Below are 19,312 nucleotides of genomic sequence, written 5' to 3'. Positions count from 1 at the left end.
GGACGGGGCTGGGCCCCCAGGTTGACATGACCCCAAAGCACAGGCTTCTTATTCCTGCAGTGCTCTCGGGGTTTGTCTGGGCTGGGCCTGTCCCTGCGTGTCAGGAGAGCCCCCCACCACCACCCCCGGGCCGCAGGCTGGACTGCCCCACAGAGCAAGGTGGGAGCGCACCTTGGAAGCAAATGCTGCTGATGGCGCCCCTTCCCCCCTGTCCTGCCCCCCAGGAGTGGGTCACCAGCACGGAGCTCCTCGTCTCCCTGGACCGGCTCAACACGTTTGGGGATGACATCTTCAAGGACCCCAAGGTGCTACAGTCCTACTACTACGCCGTGTCGGACTTCTCGGTGGGCGGCAGGTAGGTGGGGGGCAGGGCGGCGGTGGGGACGAGGGTGGCTGCCGTGGAGGGTGAAACAAGTGAAAGGGGAAGTGTCAGTCGGTCGCTCACGTCCAGCTCTTTGTGACCCCATGGACTGTAGCCCGCCAGGCCCCTCTGTCCATGGACTTCTCCAGGCAAGAATACTGGAGTGCGGAACCATTCCCTTCTCCAGGGGATCTTCCCCATCCAGGGATCCAACCCGGATCTCCTGCATTGGCAGGCGGGTTCTGAGCCACTGAGGACGCTAAAGAAGCCGTTTCTGGTGCTCTGAGTGATGGGGGGTTTGGGGAGAAGCCAGAGCCTGGTCCCCTGGGTCCAGCATTCAAGACCTTCACGACCTGGCTGCATCCCGCCTCCCGCACCGCTCCCGCTGCTTTTCCCGCATGAGCCGTGTTTCTGCACCACCCGTAGGACACGCCAGCCCTTTGCACCTGCAGGTCCTTCTGCCTGGCGGCCCCTCCCCCTTCCTTTCCTTCCTTTTTTGGGCATCAGACAGGTGCACTCATTCGTTCATGCCACATTGCCGTGTGCAGCCGTGTTCCACGCTCCCGTCTAATTCACCCACCCACCGTTCCATGGGACACGTGCTCCAAGTAAGGCTGGTTTACAGTGGCCTCGAGCAGGCCCGGGACCCCAGACTTTCAGCTTCACTTCTTTAAGCAGCACTCACGAGCTTATAACCAATGGAGCTGATCAACCTCATTCTTCCTAAATCTTGTAAACTTGGGTACAGTAGGGTTTCCTGGGGACATTTGTATTATTGAAAAAGGCTTTGAGGCATCTCTGCACAGGAGGAATGGTTCAGGCCGCTCCAAAGCCCTTCGGCCCATGACCTGGAAAGGTCGCTGTGGGAGGAGCCGCTGTACGTCTATGCTTCTCACGGGGGTCGTCAGGCCCTGCTGTCAGCACGCCTGGTCCTGGCTCACATACTCCTCGAGCTTCAGTCACTGCGTGTTGTCGTTTGTCTGCTTAAGCATCTCGTCTCTCCAAGAAGCAAGGGTCATCGACATCTCAGGCCTGCCTGACATGTAGGTGCCCGGTACTGGGCCCTCCAGGCACATGTGACATCTTTAATGTAAATGCTTATCAGGCTCCTTGGAATGGAGAAAAGAGAAAGATGTGTTCTGGCCCCAGGCAGACAGTCACCAGATTACACCCCAGTAACCACAAACTGATTAAAAACCCAGTAACCATGAACTGTGGTGTTGGAGAAGACTCTTGAGAGTCCCTTGGACTGCAAGGAGATCCAACCAGTCCATCCTAAAGGAGATCAGTCCTGAATATTCATTGGAAAGACTGATGCTGAAACTCCAATTCTTTGGCCACCTGATCTGAAGAGCTAAATCATTTGAAAAGACCATGATGCTGGGAAAGATTGAAGGCGGGAGGAGAAGGGGATGACAGAGGATGAGATGGTTGGATGGCATCACTGACTCAATGGACATGACTGTGAGTAAACTCCGGGAGTTGGTGATAGACAGGGAGGCCTGGCACGCTGCAGTCCACGGGGTCACAAAGAGTCGGACACAACTGAACTGTACTGAACCACGCCCCAGAGTAACAGGGACGGGAGACCAGGCCAAGGTGTGCCATTGGTCAGGGGGACCACCCTGCAGACGGGGACCCCGCAGGAGGTCAGGGAGCCCCGATGAGGCTGGAGGAGGTGAGGGGCAGGCATCCTAGTGAAAGAACTAGTGTGCGAGACCCAGGCTTGAGGAACGAGGTGACAACCCTGTGGCTGGAACGGGGACGCAGAGACGGCCGGAAGCGGTCAGTGGGAAGCTGCTGAAGGATTTGGCCAGGTAGCAAGAGGATTGGATTTCTAAAACACCCCAGTCTCTGACAGCATAAGCGGGGAGACGAGAGGAGAGAGAAGAAGTTGGTTGTGGAACTTCCCAGATGGTCCAGTGGCTAAGACTCTGCACTCCCAATGCAGGGGGCTCAGGTTCGATCCCTGGTGGGGGAACTGGATCCCACATGCCTCAACTAAGAGTTCGTATGCCGCAGCAAAAATCCCACATGCTGCAACCAACACCAGGCATAGCCAAATAAATAAATATAAATATTTTAAAGAAGCTGGTTGGGCATAGAGGATGGGAGAGGTGTGGGTCTGAAAGCTAGTTAGGATGGGAAGTCAGCTCGATATGGGAGTGGTGGCCCAGGGGGGTAGGGAGCAGGGGCTTCCAGAAATCAAGGGTGCTTGGAGGGGTGGAGAGAGATGGGGGTGTCTGCGAAGGGAGCACGGGTCCACTTCCCGCACTCAGGGCATCTGCACCCCTCAGAGGCGGAGGCTCGAGAGTAAAGGGGAAATGCGGGAGTGTCTGTGAGGACCCCTCTGCCCCTTCTCCCCCGACTCCCACACTTGACTCAAGTCAAACCACCCTGGGGCAGGGCCCCTCCGAGGACAGTGGATGGTGGTGAGCTACAGCACCTACTGTTAGGGGGCTTCAGGACAGAGAACATCTGGGTCCCAGCTGCCAGAGCCAGACCACCCTCAGGCCAGCAGCTGGCTAGGGACAGTGGCCCAGCAGCCTGTGTCCCTCAGTGGCCCACAGAACTTCAGTCCTTCCCTTGAGATCGGAGGGCTTCATGGAGGAGGCAGTGTTTGCAGCATCCCATTGGGGCCGAGAGCAGTCCCTTGTCCTGAGATGGGTGACCGCTGTCTCCTGAGGCTACCTGGTGCCTGCCTCACCTGCCAGAAGTGCTGGGCATTACCTGCCTACCCTGAGCTCCCAGAGAGGAGCCAATGCCCCACTGGCAGTGGTTGGAGAGTCTTCAGCGCCCACTTAGGATGGAGCATGAAACGCACCTTATGGGGAGACAACAAGTGGCCACAGAGGAGTGTCCAGGAGCTCGGGGTCAGCGTGGAGTAGGAGAGAATTGGGTTCAGATTCTAGCTCTGCCACATAGCATCCGTCACGTCATGACCTGAGCCTCAGTTTCCTCTCCTGTGAAATGGGGATAGTTATAGTCCCTTCCACAGTGGTGGTGAGACTCCAGACAGACAACGTGAGCTGATTGCTCAATTAGGGGCTGAGACAGAGAAGTCTGGGAGCTGGGAGCCATGGCCATCGTCTGAGCGGCCCAGTCTGGCCACTGGGGTTGGGGTGACGGTCCCACAGGGTCAGGTTCAGTGGAGCAGGCTGTGTGATCCCTCGGGCACCTTTGTTCCTGCCTGATTCCACCTGTGTGACCCTGGGGGAGGGCGGGCGGGGCAGGCCCAGGACTGCCCTCACAGGCACAGCCTCACCGGAGCCTTGAGATGAGTTGGGGGCTGTCCTACATGGGGGGCAGTCTCCTTCTCGTCCCTTTAGAGGCAAAGGAGCGGGCATGGGGCGGCCTCCCTGGCTGCCCCCGCCTCCACCCACTGCCCTGAGAGCTGGCCCACCCCCTCTCTACCCAGGAGACCGAGATGACTTCTTCCCCTGGGTGTAGCACCCTGAGTGTGGGGTCCTAATGGGCTTGTGAAGACGTGCTGGGTTTATACGTGTGCGGAGCTCAGAACAGCCCGCTGCGGTCGGCTCTGTTCCTGTTGCCCTGAGCCCAGAGTAGGTGTGGAAGAAAGGTCGAGTGGTAGAGAACCCACCTGCCAAGTAGATATAAGAGATGTGGATTCGATCCCTGGGTCGGGAAGATCCCCTGGAGAAGGGCGTGGCAACCCACTCCAGCATTCTTGCCTGGAGAATCCCATGGACAGAGGAGCCTGATTACGGCCCATCGGGTCACAAAGAGTCGGACACGACTGAAGCGACTTGGCATGCAAAGCTCCGCGGCTGAGCGGTAGAGTCGGGGCTCCCCTGAAGGCCGGGGCTACCTGCTGATTAACCCTTCCTCTGCTGGCGCCTCCCCCAGTTTGCAGACACCCTGCCCCCATGTTCTGTTCCCAGGTGCAAGTGCAATGGGCACGCCAGCGAGTGTGGCCCAGACGAGGAGGGGCGGCTGGCCTGTCGATGCCAGCACAACACCACGGGCACGGACTGTGAGCGCTGCCTCCCCTTCTTCCAGGACCGCCCGTGGGCCCGGGGCACGGCCGAGGCCGCCAACGAGTGTCTACGTGAGTGTCCCGGAACGTTGGGGGCCAGAGGCAGGGGGGTTGCAGGCTTGGGAAACCAAGCCCCCAGCCCTGCTTCTGGGTGGGCTGGCAGCAGCTTGGGGCTGTCACCCCCACATAGGGACCAGGACGAGCTGAGGGAGAGCTGGACGGGGCGTTTGATCCTCAGCCCTCGCCCCCACACACAGAGCCCCAGACCCAGTCTTCCCAGTTGAGGCGTGCGGGGCGGGAGGGCTGAAAAGGACCCCCAACTTGTTCCTTTGTTTTCACCACTCCAACCGCAGCTGCTAATCAAAGCCAGGCCACCCCGGGCCCTGGGAGGGTGCCGACCTGCTCACCCAGCCTCTCCTGCAGGCCCCCAGGCAGCCCTGGGATGCCTGACCCGTGTGATGTGGCCGGGGCTGCCTAACCTCAGAGACGCACGCTGCAGAGGCTGGTGGCACTTTACCTTCCCCGCTGGCGGCTCTTCCCCGCCTGGCGTGCCCCCTCTAGCCTCACTGTGTCCCCAAGCCCTGCCTGCCTCCCCCTCCCCCAACAGTCATCTGACTTGCTCGGGGCTCCCAAGTGTAGCTGGCCGTCGCTGGGCACCAGACCCCGCCTGGTTCCGCGCTGGTGGGAGGCACATCTTCCCACGCATGTGCTCCTGATGGCTCGGCCTCTGGACCCACTGTGCTCTTGGGCCTGGGCTGCTGACACAGAGACCCAGCGGGGAGGGAGGGGACGGTCTGTTCCACGGAACCGGATGCTGTCTGCAGGAGCTTCCCAGGGCCACCGTGGCCCTAATGAGTTCCTTCTGCCCTCGCTGGCCTGCCTCCACCAGGAAGTCCTCCTGGAGCCAAGGAAGCTGGCTGGCTCACCATTCCCAGTCAGGGCTGACTCCATGGTGGGGGCACCAAAGGCTGTGTCCTCACCCCTGAGATCACATCTCTGTCCTCCCAGCCTGGAAGCTGGGCTGTATGCCTGACCCCTCTCACCCACCAAGTCCAGGCAACCCTGAGCCCCGATTTTGATCACATTCACGCCCCTCCAACCCAGCTAACTTTGTCCTTCTGCACAGCCAATACATGGTCCAGCCAGTCACCCCTCCTCTGAGCAGCTAAGACCCCACCTCCCCACTCTCAACCCCCTCACCCCTATCCCCTGCTTGCACCACTTTCAAATGCAAATGCAATTGCAGTCGTCCACTCCAAGGTGAAGTCCTTGCTCCAAGGTGAAGTCCACTGACCCTGACTGCCCAGCCTCCTGGATCAAGCCCTGGCTGACCTCTTGACCTCATAGCTGCCCCTGCACCCCTCTCCCTCCCATCACACTGCACAATGACTCGCTGCCTCCCACCCCCACTCTGGGCGAAGCCTGCTCCTCTGGCTGTGTCACAAAGGGCCTCTCCTTCCCCTCCTTCTCCTTTGCCCTCCCACTTCCCTCCTGCTCTTCCTCCAGGAAGGCTGGAGCCTCCCTGCTTCTCCCGTCACAGCCCCGCCCCTGCAGGATGTTCACCTGCTTGCTGCATCTGTCCTCCGTCAAGCAGTGCGACCGTGTGCAGGAACTGGGCTCCTACCGTTCACGGGTCCGCCCCACGCTGGGCTCACCATGGGAGCCAAGACGGAGCTGATCCGTGATACATACTGTTTTTTGAAAACATGTATTAATGAGTGAATGAAAGGTGACTTGTATTTTTCATGCCTCTGAGTGTCCTCATGGTCACTGGGGATCAGATTCACACACCATTACGGCTTGGGGGGTCCACAGGGGGAGCCAGGCTGCTACTTTAGAAGGTAACCTGTCTGTGATCCATGATCAGGTGACTGTATGTCCTGGCTTGGCTGGGAGGGTCCTGTGTTGGGTGTATTTTATTAACAGTGCCTCTCTTCTTCTTCTTGAGAGTGTCCTATTTTGGAAGATCAACCACCTGGTCTCCAGATCCTTGATCAAGCCGGGCCTGAACTCCATCCTTGACCTTCCTCCTTCATCCTTGACCTTCCTCCAGCTGCCTGCTCACTCACCAAGGAGGCTGATCGGCACCTGCTCCCCTCCTACCATGTGCCACAGCCTTACACTCACACCCTCCCCCGCCTCCTGCCCACAGCTTGCAACTGCAGCGGCCACTCTGAGGAGTGCACCTTTGACCGGGAGCTCTTCCGCAGCTCAGGCCACGGTGGCCGCTGCCTGCACTGCCGTGCCCACACAGCTGGGCCGCACTGCGAGCGCTGCCAGGAGAACTTCTATCGCTGGAGCCCGCAGACGCCCTGCCAGCCCTGCGACTGCCACCCAGCAGGTGAGTGAGCCGCACTGCCCCGCCCCCCCAACCTCACCCACCACCACGGGCCCCTGCTGCCCTGTGCCCTTCCTCCCCAGGCTCCCTGCGCCTCCAGTGCGATGACTTGGGCACCTGCGTCTGCAAGTCCACGGTGATGGGCTGGAAGTGTGACCGCTGCCTGTCTGGGTTCCACTCGCTCAGCGAGGGCGGCTGCAGGTGAGAGTGGCGGGGGCGGTAGGTGGAAATGGTCCAGCAAGGGCACATGGCAGTGAACTTGGGCTGAGTGACGGGAAGCAAGTGGGGGTTCCTGAGCCCCTCAGAAGGCAGAGTTGATGGGCATTTGGATAGATGGATAGAAGGTGGTACCAAGGAGCAGAAGAGGAAGCAGAGATGAAGGCTGACCCCCGAGGTTCTGCTTTGGGCATCTTGGCAAAGGGAAGCCATTCATAGCAAGGGGGACACAACTCAGGAAGACGCTGAGTCTGCAGTGCTCGCGGTGGGGAGGGGCACTGATGGGGACAGAGACAGGCAGGGGCTGCTGGGGTCTGGACCTCAGAAGAGGGATCTAACACATCTGCTATCACTTGATTGAGAAAATACACAGTGACCAAGAAAATGAAGCCGTTATAAATTCAAAAGCACTTTTAAATGAATTTGGCTTTGGTTAATTTCAGCAGTCTTCTTGTATATTTGAAAGGCAGTGGAAATGGCATTGGGAAGGTGGGGGAGGCTCAGATCTCTCATAGAATACCCAGTGGTTCCAGCATAACACTTGTCATTGGGTGGGGACCGGGATGCTTCTGCAGGGTCTCTCTGGCCTCTGGACCTTTGCATATGCCACTTCTATGACCCCAGAGCATTCTCCCCTCACTCAACACCCACTGCCACCTCTCCCTGGCCTGTGTCTGAACAAAGTCCTACTCATTCTTTAGTTGTCAACCAAGGTACAATCACTCAACTTCATCCCCACTCCAGGCATCTCACTGGTGCGGCCATGGACTCATGTATGTTCTCTCTCCGTAGCTTGTATCAAAGTCCAGCATCTACCTGTTTGCTGTCCATCCTCACTGGACTCTAGGCTCTGTGAGGACATCCATCTTGTCAGATGGATGGGTAGACGGATGGGTGGATGAGAGAACAGGTGCGTGGGTGGGTGATGGATAGAAGGATGGATACGTGGTTCAGTGGATGGAAGGATGCACAGATGGGGGAGTGAGTGGATGAATGAACACACGGATGGATAGGTGGGTGGGAGGGGGCAGATGGTTAGCTATTCAGGTGAGTGAATAGGTCACTTCCTTTGCTCAGAGGAAGCCAGGGGGCAGGCTCTTGGGTCAGCCTGCCTCCTGTTCCTCTTGTGCGTCAGGAAGGATAGAGAGATTCCTTCCAATGAGGATGGGCTATTCCCACTCTGGAGCTCTCTCGTTGGACACCCTCCTCTTGTCCTGTCTCTTTGGCAGACCCTGTACCTGCAATCCTGCGGGCAGCCTGGGCACCTGTGATCCCCGCAGTGGGCGCTGCCACTGCAAAGAGAACGTGGAAGGCAGCCTGTGTGACAGGTGGGTGAACTGATCCAATAATAAGCCTGCTGGCAGTGACCTCGGTGGTGGTGGGAGAAGCACAGGGCATGGTCCTCCCAGACTTGGGCAACCTCACCACCTGGCTCTCTGCTTAGAGCACAGCGAATCTGACACCCAGGAAATCATCTAAAGACTTTATGACACTGCTTATCCTGTGACACACCACCACTGATAGTTCATAAGCTGTGAAAATACATCTTCTTGAAAAGAAAGAGCTAGAAATGATAGGAGAGATCATCTAATCCAGGGATAGCAACCACATCCTACTGGTACCACAATCCTCCCATCTCCGGCCCAGGGCAGACATCACTAATGGAGCACTACCACAACCCTCCCATCTCCCATCCAGGACAGACATCATTAATGGAGCACTACTATAACCCTCCCATATCCCACCCAGCACAGACATCACTAATGGAGGGCCATCACAACCCTCCCATCCCACACCCAGGGCAGACATTACTAATGGAGCACCACCACAACCCTCCCATCCTACACCCAGGGCAGACATCACTAATGGAGCGCCACTACAACCCTCCCATCTCCCACCCAGCACAGACATCATTAATGGAGCACTACTATAACCCTCGCATCTCACACCCAGGGCAGACATCACTAATGGAAGGCCATCACAACCCTCCGATCCCACACCCAGGGCAGATATCACTAATGGACCACAGCAATCTTTACCACAAGCTCTACTGTAACCTTAGAATCCTTCTCTATGCCCTGCTCCAAGAAGCTCCAACCAATTGAGCTGAGACTCAAGCTTGTTTGCCATCTTTGCCATCCTGTCGTGGTACAAATGGAGCCTCTAAAGCTCAGTGAGGCAGAAGGGCTTTTCCCTAAACTTCCTGCTTCAGGTGTTCCTGGGCCTCCTAGCCCCAGCAGTGGGCTGGGGGACAAATGTTGGTTTATATTCTTGGGCATACTTGTCTCCTCTTCCTGGCTTCGTCTGTGACCTCTGAAACCTTTGCAGTCAGCATGGGGCGTGCCAGGGCCTCTTTGATCCTCTGGCCACAGGCTATGTGGGAGAACCTGGCCCAGCAGTGCACTGTGGACCCCACTATTGCCAGATCGTGTTGGGCCTCTCCTGGGTCAGGAAGATGCCCAGCCTTGACTCTCACTTTGGCCAGCCCCAGGCCTCTTCCTCACCTTGTCTGCGTGTGGCTTGTGGGTCCTGGAGGGGGAGGTGGACACCCTTCTGGGTCTTCCTCCCGTAAGACCTCTCAAGCTAAGGAGACAGAGTGGAGTTGGAGGGCTAGATCCCACTAACTCTATTCCACTGCCTCTACCTTGAGGAGGTTCGCCTCTCAGCCTCACTTTACCCATCTGTGAAATGGGAGGACTGGGTGACAGGTTTGTTGGAGCAGCCCAGCACTGAGGTAACTGGCAGATTCTCATGAATCAGATTCCTCCACCTGGGTTGGTCTGAATGGGGTTTCTGGGCAACCCCCCCAACATCGTGCAAACCAGGAATCTGCATTTGTATAAGGCATCTGCAGGGCTCATTGGGAAAATGGCTGATTCTGAGGCTGGGGTTGAGAAAATACAAGATGAGCCTGAAGCATTTTGTAGAAAGCAGAGAAGTGCTTAAAAACAAAACCAGACAAAAACAAACCCCCAAAAGCCCCAAACCAGGACGGGGGCCTGTGTCAAAAGGACATAAGCGCCAACCTGGAAGAGTTCCCAAAGCTGAAACAAAATAAATAATAACAATATTGGATTATAACCCAAGAATAAAATAAATATCCATGAGTCCACACTGACATAAATAGATGCCTGAATAAATAAATACACGGGGACAAATCCTCCTTGCAGCAGAATTCCACAGAAGAATTAGAAGTGGAGAAGGAATGAGGGGAATACAGAATCACAGTTAGAATATCAGAGTAACAGTCACTGTAGGCCGGAGCCCCTAATAAATGCTGAAATTCATGGGCAGAATTGAAGGAGAAACAAGATATTTGCATAGCCCTCAAACATCTCCCTCAAAAAATTTACCAATGACTGGGACTTCCCTGAAGATCCAGTGGTTAAGACTTGGAGTTTCCACAGTACGGGGCGTGGGTTGGACCCCTGGTTGGGGAACTAAGATTCCTCATACCCTGTGCCCCGCCCAGAAATTTCCTACCCACTCTAGTGGTTTCACCATAGGCCCACAATTCTTTGATTATTTCCCCCTCCCAGAGGTGGAGCTTAACTCCCTTCCTCTTGAGTCTGGGATGGATTTAGTGGCTTGCTTTTGACAACTAAAATATGGCAGTTTTACAGTGGAGGAACCTGGTGGCCAGCGCCTTAACCAAGCGGTGAAGGTTAACATCCCCAGTGATGTCATACATGACCGGTGACATCATACATGATCAGGACATCACACGGGTAGCAGTTACCCCAGTAAGATGTGACAAGAAGGGCACTTTCTCCCCCCAAACCCTTGGCCCCAGTCAGATTATGAAAAACCTCAAATAAACCCAAATGGAGGCATGCTGCAAAGTATTTAACCAGTACTGTCAAAAGTGTCAAAGAAAGACCTACAAGCTATGACAGATGAGAGAGTAAAGATTCAGTGAAATACACCACCATGCCCTGGATCAGATCCTGAAGCAGAAAACAGGCATTTGTGGGAAACGGGGAGAAATCCTAATAATGTGTGCTGCTGCTGCTGCTAAGTCGCTTCAGTCGTGTCCGACTCTGTGCGACCCCATAGACAGCAGCCCACCAGGCTCCCCCGTCCCTGGGATTCTCCAGGCAAGAACACTGGAGTGGGTTGCCATTTCCTTCTCCAATGTTCAGTAAATAACATTAATCAGTGTTAAATTCTTGGTTTTGATAAGCGCACCCTGGTAAGGTCAGACGTTACAATTAGGAAAAGCTGGGTAAAGATGCCATGGGAATTGTGTCTGTCATGTTTGCAACCCTTCTCTAAATTTGAAATTAAAGAAAATTCCCAGTGACTCCAGGCTGCAGTTGGTCTAGCTGGGCTCCCTGAACGTAGCCAGTTCACAGGCCCCCGGGGGTGTGTCCTGCCTCCCTTGCAGATGTCGTCCGGGTGCGTTTAACCTGCAGCCCCACAACCCCGCCGGCTGCAGCAGCTGCTTCTGCTACGGCCACTCCAAGGTGTGTGTGGCCGCTGCCCAGTTCCGGGAGCACCACATCCTCTCCGACTTCCACCAGGGTAAGAAGTGGTCCCCGCAGCCTCCTCCGAGGGCTCTGCTGCCAGCCCAGGTGGGATGGGCAGGCCTGCTTTGGGGACATCCAGTGATGAGGGGGATGGAAAGGAGGGGCAGCCTCAGGCCCCAGCCCCGGCGCCTCCCACAGGCCCACACAGTGGCCATGCCCCTCTGTGCCCTTCTGCACCCCCAGCACCTTCCTGCACCCCGGCTCCCTTCCAGTCCTTGCCTATTCCCTCAGTCTCTAGTAGGAGCAGGGGAGGGATGGGTATATGGCAGCCTCTGGAGTCTGAGGGGGATTTTCATTTCCTCCTCGGACCCCTTGGTATATCCTAGCGCTGGGGATCCAGGCTTGGTCCCCTGGCCTCCATTTATTGAGCACTTGCTGTATGCTTGACACCCTGCTGAGCTTGTTACATGCATAGAACCTGAGGGATTCCCTGGCGGGTAGATACTCTCATTCCCATTTTACAGATGGGGCAACCGAGACCCAGAAAAGAGAGGTGACATAGCTTAGCTGTTGGCACCCCAGGTTCATCAGCTCCTGAGTTTTGCTCTTCATGGCCGTGCACGGCCTTCTTTCTGAGTCCAGGGTCCAGGGTCCCCAATTCCAGGTGGCTCTTTACAGCAGGAAAGCAGTGGCGCTCTGAACTCTGCCAAACATCATAGCCTGAGTGGGTCCCAGCCATGCCCCACTGAACCTCCTCCCCCAACCCCACCTCCAGCATCTCCAGGGAGATAGAGCCTCAGGGCCAGTTCTGGGGCGCCCCAGATGCAGGGGGCAGTGCGCCCTCTGCTGGACTGAGAGGGGCTTGGAATGGGGACAGCCCTGTGGTCACCTGGCCCAGAGTCAAGGATGTCAGCATCAGATGGGACTTGTTTTAAAAATCTTACGAGAGCATCGTGATCTGTTCTCACTTGGCCCTGGCTTTGGCAATTCAGCCTCAGCATCCCATGTGATCTCACAAACACCCTCAGCCAGCAGTTCTCAAACTTCTGGATCTCTGGATCCCTTTATGCTCTTGAAAATCAGAGAAAATCTCAAAGTCCTTTTGTTTATGTGGGTTGTGTTTTCTATATTAAACATTAGAACAGTAATTTTAAAGTATCTGTGCATCAATTCATTTACAAATGACCACAGAACACTTATAACAAAAAAATAACTTCCGCCTGTGAAAAATAACTTTTTAAAAGACAAAAAACTTGGGGACATCCCTGGTGGTCCAGCAGGTAGAACTCTGCACTTCCACTGCAGAGGCTGAAGGTGCGATCCGCGGTTGGGAAACTGAGATTCCATATGCCATCGTGGTGTGGCCAAAAAGTTAAAAAAAAAAAAAGACAAAAACCTTTGAGAAGAGTGGTACTACTCATGTTACCTTTGTGCACACCTCTTTAAGCCCTGGCTTAATAGAAGTTAGCTGATTCTTACCACGGCTTCTGCCATTTAGTCTGTTGTGATATCACACATCTTGTAGCTCCTGGAAAGTTCTCAGCGTGAGAAAGAGAATGAAAAATGCAAATGACATTTTAATGTTACTAAAAAGATTGTTTGACCTCATGGACGCCCCTGAAAGAGTCTTAGGGATCTCCCAGGGTGTTCAGACAAACTTTGAGAACTGCTACTGGGGCCATAAGTACTTCATTGCCCCCCTTTTGCATATGAGAACCTGGCCTCAGAGAGGTTAAGTAACTTGCCCAGGGTCACACAGCCAGCAAGGGGGCAGAACCTAGCCTAGCACCGAGCCTAGCACCGAGGAGCTCTGGACTTCCCCTTTCTGACCTCTTTCCCTTTCTTCTTCCCTCCCTCCTCACCCCTTGGGAGCCCCAGGTCTCCACCCTATTCTCTAGCTGTCTTCTGGAGAGTCTCCCCTGGAGGCCACTTGCTGTGTGCCTGACTGCTTGGTGAACTGCTGGGGTCGGGGGAGGGAAGTGGACCGCACTGGGACTGGGTTCCCACCCCCACCTGGCCACTTCCTAACCAGGGAGCCTCCTTGGGTGCAGTGAGGTTTGTGGCACACACACTTGGAAGGACAGGGGCGGTGAGGTCACAGGTGAGGGAGTTCTCTGAAGACCAGAAAAGCAGATCAAGCCCGATCTCATTAGAGACGGCTCACCATGGGGTTCTGGGGCCATGTCCTGTTATGTGCTCAAAGTCCGTTGATGGGGCAGGGCGGGCTCAGAGGTCAGCCATGACCTTGCCCCATCAGAGGTGAGTCCCTGAAGCTTCTAGCTTCTCTCAGGGCCCCGTCCCATCCCACAATCCCGCCCTGATCTGGGCTGGGGCTCCAAGCTGCCTAGGTCTGGGCACAGAGCAAGGTCCCGGCCGGCTCCCACCCCCACCTGGCCTGTCTCTAGAGCAGTCTCTCCCTCTCTGGGTCCTGTTGTTTCAGGCAGCACTCACACCTCTGGGGGTCATCCTAGGGACCCAGGGAAGGGTGTGAAGGGGGAGGGGGCAGAGGTCACCCTCCAGGGCCTCACGGGGGGCTTGTGTGTGTTTGCTGTCCAGGAGCTGAGGGCTGGCGGGCCGGAAGCGTGGGGGACCCAGGACATCCTGCACGATGGAGCCCGGGGGGGCTCCTCCTGGACCCAGAGGACGAGGAGGCGGAGCTCACAGCACCAGGTACCCGGCACAGGCAGGGGCGGGGCTGCCCATGTACTTGCCCTGTGACCGCTGTCACAAAGTGCCACCAACCCAGTGACTACAAATGTGCTCCCTTAGTGTTCTGGAGGTCAGAGTGTGAAACGAACTTGCTGGGCTGAAATCAAAGTGTGTTCTAGCTGTGTTCCTCCTAGAGCTTCTGGGAGAGAGTCCCTTCCCTGGCCTTTTCCAGCTTCTCAAGGTGGCCCGCACCCCTCTGCTCATGGCCCCTTCCACTCTGAGGGCAGAGGCCTGAAGGAAGGAATGATGGGGTGTCCACTGATCCCCTTTCCTTCTGAGTTGTGATTTTCCGCTTAAGTGAAAGTGAAAGTCGCTCAGTCGTGTCCGACTCTGTGATCCTATGGACTATATTTAAGCGCTTGACTAATACAGAGAAACAACAGAGTCAGAAGGCTAGGTGAGGGCCCCTGGTCCTTGGTGTATGTGCCTTTTTTCGGCTAGAAGCAAGTTCTGATTCCCGTGGAAAATGTGGCCCGTAGGGCCATCAGCCCCCCAGCTTAGTCACGCATGTAGCTCTCCTACCTGGGACTTGCTGGAGCCTCACTGAACTCCCACATACGCGGGTCCCTGAGGACTCTGAGCTCATGGGGCGTCTGGCATTGTGAGTGCTACATGAACGGGCAGACAGGTACCACCAGAAATACGGTGTCTCCACCACCAGGCATACTGAATCTCCCCGCTCCCACACAGATTCTGTTGTCCCCTGGCACGTCACTTCCAAAAGCCAAGTTTCAAGACAAAAGTCTTAAGAATGTCAAGATAGGATAACCAACAAGGACCTACTGTATAGCACACGGCGCTCTGCTCAGTGTTATGTGGCAGCCTGGATGGGAGGGGAGTTTGGGGGAGAATGGATACATGTATGTGTATGGTTGAGTCCCTTTGCTGTCCCCGCTGAAACTATCACAACATTGTTAATCGGCTATACTCCAATATAAAATAAGTTTAACAAAAAAATGAGTGTCAAGATAGCGGCAGCAGAACATTAAACTGGGTGTGGGGCCCCCGGTGATTGGCAGGGTCACATGCCCCTGAAGCCAGCTCTGGCTGCGGAGATGTCGGCAGGCTACCCTCAGGATCTTCTGTGCAGGATCCCTTTGAGTTTGTAGTTTTATCTTTTGAGAGTTTAATTGCCAACAAAATCAATATAGACATTAAAAATCCAGCTAATTAAGTGAAGACTATCAAAGCCTTCATCTCTTGTCTTCAGAGAAGTTTCTGGGAGATCAGCGATTCAGCTACGGGCAGCCCCTCACATTGACCTTCCGGGTCCCCCGCGGCTCCTCACTCTCCACGCAGCTGAGGCTGGAAGGGGCGGGCCTGGCCCTGACTCTGCGGCATTCCGGCTCACCCCGCACCCCGGACTCCGGGCAGGCGGGGGAGGTACGGCTGAAGTTCCTGTAAGTGTCCTGCTGTGTTCTGAGTGATGGGGTCGGGTGGTCGGAGTGGGCCCTGAGATCCAGGCACATCCGTTCCCCTGTGGTCTGGGGCCTCCTGCCAGGGGGTTCTTGGCACCACCGGCCCCTCTCACGACCCCTGGCCTCAGGATCTGCTTTGACCCCTCCCCGGGCCAGGCTGCAGGAGACCTCCGAGGACGTGGACCCTCCACTGTCCGCCTTCCACTTCCAGCGGGTGCTCGCCAACCTGACTGCTCTGCGCATCCGGACCAGCGGCCACAGCACCAGCTCTTCCGGTCAGTAATGACCAGGACACTGCCCAGTCCCCAAACCAGCGAGGGCCCCAGGGGCTCTTTCATCATAGCCTTATGGAGTCTTCACAGCCAGAGATTATCGTCCCCACTTTAGCACAAAGGGGTCTGAGGCTCAGAGAGGTCGAGACACTTGCCCAAGATCGTATAACCAGTAAGGGCAGCAGGAGTGGATGCTGAGGACAGAGGCAGGGGCTGGACAGGTGAGGAGGCTGAGGATGGACAGCTCTAAGGGACACAAAGAAACCAAGAACCTGACGTGGCCACACCAGGGTGGAATCCACCACTGCCAGGAGGCTGGACCCTGCAGGGCTCTTTGATAATGATGACCACAGGGGCCAGGCCAGGATTCCCCAAGGGGTCGGCTCCCCCTGCTGGTCATTAGAGGTGTTGCACCTAGAAAAAGCCTGGTTTCCAAAACCTCTTGGAGAAGGCAATGGCACCCCACTCTAGTACTCTTGCCTGAAAAATCCGTTGGACGGAGAAGCCTGGTGGGCTGCAGTCCATGGGGTCGAGAATAGTCGGACACGACTGAGCGACTTCACTTTCACTTTTCACTTTGACGCACTGGAGAAGGAAATGGCAACCCACTCCAGTGTTCTTGCCTGGAGAATCCCAGGGACGGGGGAGCCTGGTGGGCTGCCGTCTATGGGGTCGCACAGAGTCGGACACGACTGAAGTGACTTAGCAGCAGCAGCAGCCAAAACCTCTCAACCAGCCTGCTGAGTCATCACAGCTTCAAGCCTACCTTCTCACCACCTCTCATCCTGGTCACTGGGTGATCGCCTTGGTGGCCCTCTCCCTGTCCCTGGTTCCTCTCTCTTTGCTAATGTACTTTCTCTCCTCCTCCCCCACCCCGTGCCTATGTGTGCCTAGACCAGGCATCCTCTGTATCCATTTTTAGAACAGATCTGTGGCTCAGTGATAAAGGATCCACCTGCCAATGCAGGAGATGCAGGTTCAATCCCTGGGCCAGGAAGATCCCCTGGAGGAAGAGATGACAGCCCACTCCAGTATTCTTGCCTGGAGAATCCCATGGACAGAGGAGCCTGGAGGGCTACAGTCCATGGGGTCACAAAGAGTCGGACATGACTGAGTAGCTGAGCACACAAACATGCACCCCTTTACTATCTGGAAATTCCCAGATATTATAACCTACCTAGACACAATTTTTAAAAATCAATATAATATGTTAACTATAATACACAATAAATTAAAAAGTGAATGATATTTAAAAATAACCATATGGGGACTTCCCAGGTGGTCCAGTGGCTAAGACTTCATGTTCCCAATGCAGGGGACCTGGGTTCAATCCCTGGTCAGAGAACTACATCCCACATCATGCTGCAAATAAGAGTTCACGTGCCGCAACTAAGAAGCCCACATACTGCAATGAAGACCTGTGTGTGTGTGTGTGTGTGTGTGAGTGAGTCGCTCAGTCGTGCCCAACTCTGCAACCCTGTGGACTGTAGCCCACCAGGCTCCTCTGTCCATAGGATCTCCCAGGCAAGAGTACTGGAGTGGGTTGTCTTTCTCCTCCAAGGGATCTTCCTGACCTGGGGATCGAAACCGGATCTGCTGCATTGCAGGTGGATTCTTTACCATCTGAGCCACCAGGAAGCTTCATATAAAGGTCTTTTATCCTCATGCAAGCATGTCTTCAGGTCAGATTCCTCAAAATGGAAATGTGAGGCCAAAGAGTGTTTGTTTTCTGTTTTAACGCATGCTGCCAAATTTTGCTTCAGCAAGGCTGTACCTATCTATATTTTGATGCCAACTGTCCACTCTCCTTGTCTATTTGCCTGCTCTAGTTTTTCTCTAGCGTTAACAGATAGTTTTTCTATTTTGCCCCAAGTTTCTAGTAGTTTTCTGTGGGAAAGTTGGTCTGATGGGAGCTACTCCTCTGTTACTAGAGGCTCCCAATTCATCTTCATACATCCCCATGTGTGAGTCCCCCAAGCCACCATCCTCCACTGTCACTGGAAAACGCTCACCAAGCTGAAGGTTGTGAACAATATCAGTGTTTACATGTACATATTTATTTGGCTGTTTATTTATTTATCTGGGTCATAGTTGCAGCATGTGGGATCTAGTTCCCTGACTAGGGATCGAACCTGGGGGCCCCTGTATTAGGAGCACAGAGTCTTAGCCACTGAACCACCAGGGAAGTCCCGTAAACGTATGTATCTTTAATAACCAGTGAGAGTAAGCATCTTCTTGTAAAATTCCCAGCCATACATATTTCTCCTTCTGAAAGTTACCAATTTTTCCTGTGCCCTTTGTCCTTTTTTTTTAATTGCAATTGACCCATCGACTGCCTTTGTGAACGTGGGCCAGTGCCCTGTTACACAGGTGAGTAGGAAGGTTTGGTGGAGAAACACGTGCATGGAGCTGTCTCCTTCTCTCTCTCTCTCTGCAGGTCCCGTGCTTCTGACTGAGGTCCGGCTCACATCCGCCCGGCGGGGGCTGTCCCCACCAGCCTCCTGGGTGGAGACTTGTTCGTGCCCCCAGGGATACACCGGCCAGTTCTGTGAGTCCTGCGCTCCAGGATACAAGAGGAACACGCCCCTGGGGGGTCCCTATGCCAGCTGTGTTCCCTGCACCTGTAACCAGCATGGTACCTGTGACCCCAACACAGGCAAGTCTCCCTGCACTTCCGCCACCCCCAGGCCACCTGGGCTACTCCCAGAGCAGCGAGAAGAGCACTGACCTGAATGCGGCCAGCTGCGCGTGTGTGAGTGATCACTGATACTGATAAGACGGTGTCCTCAAGTTCCTCCATGTGCTAGGCACCTTTTTATAAGCTGTATCGTTGGATCCTGCAAAAAGCCCTGGAGGTGCCAGGACCCTTCCGGTCCCATGTCACAGGTGTGGGACCTAAAGTGCAGGGAGGCGGCTTGGCCAATAGGTGGCAGAGCTGCTCCTCTCTCAGGTCACTGCCAGTGACGGTCACCCCCACTTGCAGCAGAGGAAACCCCAGCGGGGAGACCAGTGGCCCTGGGCCGGAGCTGCCAGACTGGGCCTGGACACTGGCCTCTCACATGGGAGGTGGGAGGGCTGGCGCCTTGCTGCTCTTCTGCAGCTTCTAGGGTCTCTGCAAAGGGAAATGCCTTTTCCCCGCTGTCAAAGGACAGTAGCCTGGGAATCAGCAGGCCGGCCGGGGTGGGGGAGCACCCACAGCATGAAGGGCTCCTTCCTCCTGGTGCCCAGGCAGGCATCACTAGTTGAACCAGATGGAGCCTCGTGATCCTTCCATGCGGGGCTCTGGGAGGGTCATCTCATGAGATGGGACTGGTTTGTTGTCCCTCAGAGCCCCTTGCCTTGGCACAACTTCCAGCTCCTTTTGGGCAGGTCTTCATCTGTAAAGGGTGGGGGCACAGTGGTCACTGCTGCCCTTCCTGGGCAGATGGAGGAGTAGTGAGTATGCGGGTGCTGGGCAGAGACAGAGGCCATGGAAAGCACTCCTGGGTGCCCCCCGTGCTCTGCTTGTCCACCCCGGATCCTCTCTCTTTCC

The 19,312-nt window shown here is 55.5% G+C and overlaps 1 protein-coding gene across 1 annotated transcript in view; it reads left to right on the top strand.

Moving 5' to 3' along the window:
* The window catches only part of LAMC3 (laminin subunit gamma 3), a 67,856-nt gene that overhangs the window by 21,188 nt on the left and 27,356 nt on the right, over positions 1 to 19,312 (top strand). The window contains exons 3-12 of the mRNA XM_070378832.1: positions 225 to 355; positions 4,264 to 4,430; positions 6,511 to 6,699; positions 6,780 to 6,897; positions 8,142 to 8,240; positions 11,300 to 11,436; positions 13,938 to 14,051; positions 15,301 to 15,490; positions 15,665 to 15,783; positions 18,218 to 18,436. Of these exons, the coding sequence (XP_070234933.1) occupies positions 225 to 355; positions 4,264 to 4,430; positions 6,511 to 6,699; positions 6,780 to 6,897; positions 8,142 to 8,240; positions 11,300 to 11,436; positions 13,938 to 14,051; positions 15,301 to 15,490; positions 15,665 to 15,783; positions 18,218 to 18,436 (1,483 nt within the window). The remainder of the gene's footprint in view (positions 1 to 224; positions 356 to 4,263; positions 4,431 to 6,510; positions 6,700 to 6,779; positions 6,898 to 8,141; positions 8,241 to 11,299; positions 11,437 to 13,937; positions 14,052 to 15,300; positions 15,491 to 15,664; positions 15,784 to 18,217; positions 18,437 to 19,312) is intronic.

The sequence above is a fragment of the Bos mutus genome, chromosome 11, assembly GCF_027580195.1.
Source record: "Bos mutus isolate GX-2022 chromosome 11, NWIPB_WYAK_1.1, whole genome shotgun sequence".
NCBI lineage: Eukaryota > Metazoa > Chordata > Mammalia > Artiodactyla > Bovidae > Bos > Bos mutus.
This window is presented reverse-complemented; position numbering and strand designations above follow the sequence as displayed.